Source organism: Haemaphysalis longicornis, unplaced genomic scaffold (genome assembly GCF_048455015.1).
Source record: "Haemaphysalis longicornis isolate Haplotype H1 unplaced genomic scaffold, Haemaphysalis longicornis Haplotype H1 scaffold_2, whole genome shotgun sequence".
Lineage (NCBI taxonomy): Eukaryota > Metazoa > Arthropoda > Arachnida > Ixodida > Ixodidae > Haemaphysalis > Haemaphysalis longicornis.
In genome coordinates this window covers 115,298,632-115,306,036 of record NW_027526295.1, presented here as the reverse complement: position 1 = coordinate 115,306,036, position 7,405 = coordinate 115,298,632, and the positions used below count along the sequence as shown (strand labels likewise).

At 46.4% G+C, this 7,405-nt stretch overlaps 1 protein-coding gene across 1 annotated transcript; it reads right to left on the bottom strand.

Annotated features, from left to right (window-relative positions):
* Window positions 1-703: 703 nt before the first annotated feature.
* Window positions 704-6,980, bottom strand: LOC144169132 (cytochrome b-c1 complex subunit 6, mitochondrial-like). The gene is made up of 2 exons (XM_077698161.1): window positions 6,551-6,980; window positions 704-846 (listed from the first exon to the last, which is right to left on the bottom strand). Exon 1 carries the CDS (start codon window positions 6,856-6,858, stop codon window positions 6,613-6,615), a length of 246 nt encoding a protein of 81 aa, XP_077554287.1. The 5' UTR covers window positions 6,859-6,980; the 3' UTR covers window positions 704-846; window positions 6,551-6,612.
* Window positions 6,981-7,405: the final 425 nt, after the last annotated feature.

Here is a 7,405-nt window from a genome sequence, read left to right as displayed (position 1 = left end):
GTTTAATTTGAAAGAACTAGGATTCAGTATCTCACTCAGCTCCATTAGAGCCACAAAAGATGTTTTTTTAACGAAAAAAAAAAAAAAAAAGCAAGAAGTATTTAAAAACTTTCAAATTTTGCACCACAGTGACGTGTTATGAGCAAGAATGACGTCATACGTGTCAACAATAAAACAATTTTCAGTGCATTAACTGCGCGTTAGCATTCAAGTGATGCGATCAAATAGAACTAGAGGCCCCATTACAGATGCCCAGTCATGTGTCGTCGCGACAGGTCAGTTAGGCGGCCGCCAATTGCACAAACAAGGTTCCGTGACGTCATAGAAAAGTCGCCGGAAATTGGCTAGGGGGTCGCGACTGCTTCACACGTTTTCTTTAATATCTCCGTTATTTGTTCGAAGATTCCGATGGTATTGGTATCATTGTTATCGGGACTAAGCAGTCCTTCTTATAAACCCAACTTGTATTTTGTCTTTACGGCTCCCTTAATGAAACAAACTTGTATTTTGTCTTCACGATCTTTTTAAGTGGCTATGTACTAGCAATGCTTTACCATAGAGATAAAGATGGCCACCGGCAGTTGACTGCAACAGCAAAACAAAGAAAAGGAGGGCACAAATGTACCTCTTCTTCGACCCAAGCACAGTAAAAACAACAGAGCTTCAAAACAGAGGAGCGAGAGATTTTTACCCAGCTCAAAGCTTTCAACAAGGGGACACTATTTATTTTAAGGATGAATGAAGACAACCATTATCTACACCGCTCTTCCTACGAAGAAGCTTCGGCTGGTTTCCGGTTCCCATGGTGTCTCGAACAATCGGGCGTCCACGCGAGTGAGATACCATCTGAAAAAAAAAAAAAAAAAAAATGCAAAAACCTTGGCTAGTAAGATCACTAGAACCTACTGGCACCGTGAGGTTGGGGATGCATGCTTCACTAGCATTCTGGAGGCCGTGGGGTTCCAATTCCTGCCAAGTCACAAATTTTTTGTAATTTTCTTTTTCACTCAATTACTTTAGTTTTCTCTGCACAATCAGGGCAATTCTAGAACTACAGATGCTAGACAGCAGCTTTTCTGCTCTACGAAATACTTAATGCTTTCACATTTAAAAAAAATTTTGCTACCGTTTACAAGTTCGACATGACCCACAAAGAAAGATTAACAGAAGACGCGCGTTGCATTTCTCATTATTATGATTGTTGTTGTAAGCCGTAAAGGCGCGACACGAGGCCTCTGAACCAGTAACGGGGTTATCGCTCCAATAGCAGTGATTTTCAATTTTACAAACGTGCCCTTTGTAACAGATAACGGATCCTCCAACCTTCTATGGAAGAAGCAAGCCTCTGACATACTGTCCGCTTGCGGGTAAAAGTAACAAAGCGTTACTAAACAACATTAGTGAAGCCGATTAGGACAACACTTGTGCAATGCTATTTACATACTCCAGCTGTAACGAGGATGACTATGGCACAAAGCTGTGCCCATCACACTCCCCCCGCCGCGCTCCAAAAGAAAGCTGTAGATGAAGACAAACTGTTAACAAGAGCTTCTAACATTTTTACCACCACCTTTGTTGCTTGCAACAAGTTCTGCAATGTCCTTTGAAAGCAAAAAGATTTTGCCTTTCTTTTGGGGAGTTCTGTACCACGGGTTAGTCAATAACCACCACGCATCGTGACACCAAAGATTTCACTGTTTTCTGCCCGAACCACAATGCAATCTATTGCAGAGGCTAAACGAACTCCAAATGTCAAAAAAAGAAAAAGAAAGCTTCATTTTTATTTTTTTTCAGAGGATTCTTTCATGACGATGCAGGCATGCAATGAATAAGAAACATCAGTGGACACCACCCCACTTGCAAGGGCTGATCTGCATGTGTGGTTTGGCTATGCTTCGCTAACAGTTTGGGAGATGTCACACAAATCCTTGCTCCTAAAATTTCTGCAAAGCATGACGTATAAGTTTGCCCATTTTAAGGATCATTTTGTTGAGCTATCACTTATCATTTAAAGGGGCCCCGCAGCACTTACCATCGATTACTAGGAATGCATTTCGGGGTAAATTCTATTGTCCCAGATATCTCCTCCCGCAAGAATTATGAAAATCCGTTCACTATCACCGAAACTATGCGCAATGAGAAATTGCGCATAATTGGTTTCTCTCAACTTGACCGTGGACAACGCGACGAAAGCTGCGTGCTCTCTCCCGGAGAGGGTGGCGGCACGTGGCGTTTTCTTCCGTGGCCTTCGATATATCACAGGCCGGTGAGTTTTCTCCTTTTCTAAGCAACATGGAGGCGTCTATTTCCGGACTGGTGCCACAAAAAAGCAGGCATAGGTGCCTGCTCGCAAGCGCGCGCTAGGGCTGGCAGGGCATTTTTGAAGCAATAAATGTTTGTTGTCGAGTGGTCTGGTTGAAAGGGATGTATTGAGCTCATCACTCAAACTACGTGCGCACTCAAAACACAAGATAAACGGCAAAACTGTGCCTACAGGTTCAGGCATAGAAGAGGTTCGTTCACAGCGCCGACGACGGCGGATGGTCACAGGAAATGCGAGAAATTAGCCGCGAAGTTGACCAGTGACAGCCGATCGGACAGCCACGGCCTCAATGACGTCGTCGTTTAGGCTATGCCAGGGGTGCATAATGAGGAGAACTGAAGAGAGCGCGGTTGGTTTTTCCGTGTCTTTCACAGCGATTTGCACGCTCACCGCTTCACATGCGTGTGTAATAATTTGGCTCAGGTATTTCTGGTAGTGTAAGCTAAGCGTCACGCAGGTTAACTTGCACTGCTCAAAGAGTGTTGCATGGTCCCTTTAAATATTCTATTTCACAAAAGTGTTAGAAATATTCTGTAATATGCCTCTTCAAGATATCCTGCAAGTTGACCTACACGTAGAAAAAAAAAAAAAAAAAGAAAAGAAAAGAACATCCAAGGGTCCCCAGGATATTATAGCTGCCATGAGGCGATGCCACAACCGTTTGCGTGAAGGTGAAGGATATGCTAAAGCAAGATTGCTCTATGCATGTCTCACGACATACAATGGATGTCCCTGTAACTGGTTACCATGTTTTCAAAATTACCACTAGCTTAGAAGGTACTGCCGTGATGGAAGATTGCGAAACATGAGTTGAGCTCTAGGAGACTGAAATTTTGGGGCTGTTGATTGCAGAGCAAGCACTCACGTGTGAACATTGACTCTAGCCACAAATGAAACAGCACAGGCGACACCATCTCGGTTCTCTGGCTCAGAAGAATACTCGGAGCAGTGGACATGCTTTTTGCAAGGCAGGCACCACTGGTGCACTCGGGGGCATTGCTTGGGTACGTTTTGTATCAACAATTACGCATCCTTAGAACGCGGGTTTATTTTTTAATGAATAGAACGTGTCTCCCAACTTCCCCAAGACTGATTAACAGTTTGCAAACAAATCAGCGTGTCATTTAACCCCTGTTTAATTGGCGATCTGGGACTCTGGAGGGCTTATGAGCTAACTTGCAGAATGCCTGTTCGGGAGTTTAGGTCCCATCACATAGTACACAGCATAAACTTCCGGTCGGTGAAAATTGATTCAATTGATTGACTGTGGGGTTTAACACTCTGACGCTACACGGGCGATGAGGCGCGCTGTAGTGGAGGGCTCCGGATGAATTCTGACAGCCTGGGGATCTTTAACGTGCGCCGAAATTTTGAACACACGGGCGTTTTTTGCTTTTCGCTTCCATCAGAAAAGCGGCCGCCGCGGCCGGGAATCGAATTCACGTCCTTGGGCGGTTGGTGGAAATAGCGTGACAGAAGGAGTGGAGTGATCATCCGTGGTCCAAGCAACTGGAGCAGACTACAATTCTGTTAATTCGCACGGGAGCCAAGGTTGCTCAACTGAACACAGTGCTTCTGGCTGCAAGCATTTCTGTCCTATACAGCCGGACCACCACTCACCCACCATTTTTTTTTATAACAGCCAGAAGTGCTGCTGCTCGTCGTTCAACGCAAGCTCGCAAATATGACAAATCAGCCACCTTTAAGGTGGCCTCGAAATAACGTCGAGAACATGGTGCGCTTAATCACAGAAATGTGCGATACTTCAAGGTTTTTCAAACGACGTGCTAATGTTACATGTCCTGGCCAGCTGTTGTACAGTCAGCATAATAATAATTTATTCATACTCAGTGCGGGCTGGAGCAAGGCGTACAGGGCCGCGAAAGGCAGAACCGCCTATACAAGTGAGGCTTGCGTACCCAACCTGTACCCAAATTAGTGTACGAGTTTTTAGCCCATCTTGCAATCTTGCACTGTAAGCACACAGTTTCAGGTGGCATGCTTTTGACTCGGCCCACTTGTGGTCTGCTCGTTGTAGCAAAAATGAGATGAGGCGGCCTTTTTTTCTTTGTTTGAGTGCAACCAGCCCATCACAGCATCCGAGCTGAAGGCTAGACAGGGCATAAATTCTTGTAAGCGATCTTGCTCCACTTCACGGCATCATACCCCAGCCAAACGTGCCTATTTAAAGTGCACTTCCGCAGAGTGCACCGAAAATGACATTCGGAAGCAGCTAAACGGCAAATGCGAATGACACTTTACAAGGAACGCACTTTAAGCTGAGTGCGTTCCCCAAACGCACTTTACCGAGGCCAGCTCGCCGAGCGAATACTCTCGTGAGCAGAAGTCCAAAAATGCGGAAAAATAACCTAAAACCGCGAGCGTTTGGATGCTAATAAGTAACGTGAAACGTTAATTATAGATATATTGCTTATTTACTTTCACAAAAAGAGAAGCAGCGACGAAAAACAAGAAAATAACCTCTCTTTCAACACCGTGCCAGCGCCGCCTGGTGGGGTTTTTCTCCATGGCAGCTCTTTTCATAGGTGGTTTCTTGTGACCCTGTATTCCCGCTTCAACCTTCTCTGTTATATTCCACGCTTTCAGATAATTTCCCCCAAACGATAATACCGCTGTTGTTCGCTGCGCAGTGAATAACAGTGAAGATATCAGCGCCGGTGTTCAGTCGCCGTCCCGACTCCTTTTTTTTTGTGGACTTGTGCGAGGCACGGATTGCGATTTCAAACAATGCAAACATAACGAAATGTTTACAATATCTCTCACGCGATAAAGAAGGGGAATTTCAAGTAATTTTGCATAATATTTACGCCGGCTATCGTCACTGACACCACGGCGAAGGGCACTTCATTTCGTCGTTTAGCAGCGCACAGCCGAAGAGTCACTTGGGAAGCCCGAGTGCACTCGGCGTAAGTGCACTTAAATAGGCATGTTTGACAGGGGTATTACTTACTCGCAACAAAATGCGACATTCGGAAACAATGTGTCTGTTCGATTTGGCCTGCACTTTTTGCACCAGTTCACGATTACAGTCAAACCCAAGTACAACAAACTCAGATACAGCGAATTATGCTTTACAGCGGACACTCAAACTTATTTTGCCATTACGCGTGTAAAATGTATAACCAAATGCCCGCCAACACGCTCCTCTGGACCGTCCGCGCTTCCCTGAAATGCAGCAACAGCAATCCGTGCTTTTTCCCAGCCTAGCTTTGCAGCAGACGTATTTGGCAGCTGCCTGCCACGTGATCAAGTACGGTGGAGCAGCTCCAGGCCTATGACGCTTTAGGAAAGAGAGAGAAAGAAAGAAAGAAAGAAAAAAGAACTGCTGTGCTGCGTTCACGACACCAGCACTCCTCACTCGACGTTTTAAGAAGCCGCTCTTTCTGCTACCAATGTGCTGCGGCGATACTCGCATTGCGATAGTGCGCCGAAATACAGGAAAGGGGACTGGAGTTCGTCCAAGTGATGTCGCTTGTCGAGAATGTGATTCTCATCAATGGTGCTAACCACAGTGTTCAGGCGAAAATCACTGCCTACTGCAAATAGATCTGCATTTCTCGGCAATAAATTGCTTTTGGAGTAGATTACTATTCTGAGTGAGTGGCATGGTCTTCCCTTCGTAATCGCGTTTTCAACCAACTGTTCACATTGCCTACAACGAATTTTATACTCAAGTTCGTTATAAGCGGGTTCGGTTATATCAAACTAATTCGTATAGCGAACAAATCGCGTTGAATCACACTGTTCGTTTTCACCGGGTTTGACCGTAGTTCAGCGCAGGTGCCACCACTGCTGAACCGGTCCTGCACTTTTGTCGTCTGCTTCTGCACCCGCTGCCAGGGAAGTGCAGGGAAGGCCGTGAACTCATCCTGTACCCTCTGTACCGTCGCCAAATCGAAGAGAAAAGTGCAGGGGCGTCGCGCGCCGCACTCGAAAATCGAAGAGGCGAGTGCCGCACTACGTGAATAAGTTCAGCGAGCGCAGCCAAATCGAAGACACCTAATAATTCGCCAAGTATATGCAAAAGAGTCAGCTGTGCATTCTGGCTATTCTGTTGCGAGTCAGCAGCGGTTAATCGGCAAGATCCGTTCGCAAAAACTCGCATGCCTTCAAACAGAAATACAGTCGCCGATCGCCAACAGCATCAAGGGCGAAAGAGCTTCGCACAGGGAGCGTAAGCTTAGACGAATACCTAGGAATACCCACCGTGAAACACACCTGTGAGAGCCGGGGCGTGAGCTTCAGGGAGCGCCGGTGGCGAGGCCCCCCTACTTGAGGTGCTTGAAGATGTCCTTGGAGGCGCAGTGGTCCACGCAGTGCAGGAAGTCGAACAGCTCCTCCGTGCAGGTCTCCATCGTCTGCGAGCGGCTGTTCACGCGGTCGGTGCATTCCTGCAGCCTCTCGCCGTACGCGGCACACTTGGGCTCCCCTCGGCACTTCTCCTTGAGCGTGTCCAGCGGGTCCACCAGCTCGTCGTCGTCGGCGGCCTTCACGATGGGCTTGACCTTATCCATGGTTGCAGATGTGTGTGCCCACCGAATGTAGCCTGCTTTTACACGAACGGCGAGGAACAGCGGCAGCGCCGGCGATGGACCGCACGAGGAAAAGGACACGGTGACCTGCGAAGTACACAGTGTTGACGGACGTGTTCCGCTAGAGTCCCAAAACCAGCCCCAGCAGCCATAGTCAAGATTTGGCCTTTGGCGCTTTCTCTTTTCCGCACTTTTTAAAAAGTGTTTATTCTAATATTTACTATTTCTTGTTGACAAAGCTGTGCTTTAAAATTTTTTTTCAGACCTATAGTCACTGACAAAAAGGGCTCTGCGAAAACTGACACGCAGGAGCATATACAATAGAAATTTGTTTTGCAGTTCAATAATAGCAAATACCAATTACATTTATGCAAAAATTAACAATAATTAACATCAGGGGCGGTAGTTTTGTGTTTTGTTTCTTTTGTGTCCCTTTTGAGCGAGCCCTGATTGGCTAAAACAAACAATCAGATGTGACGTAACGCAAGCACGGCGCGGCTTCTTCGAACAGGCGATTTGAATTTCAAAC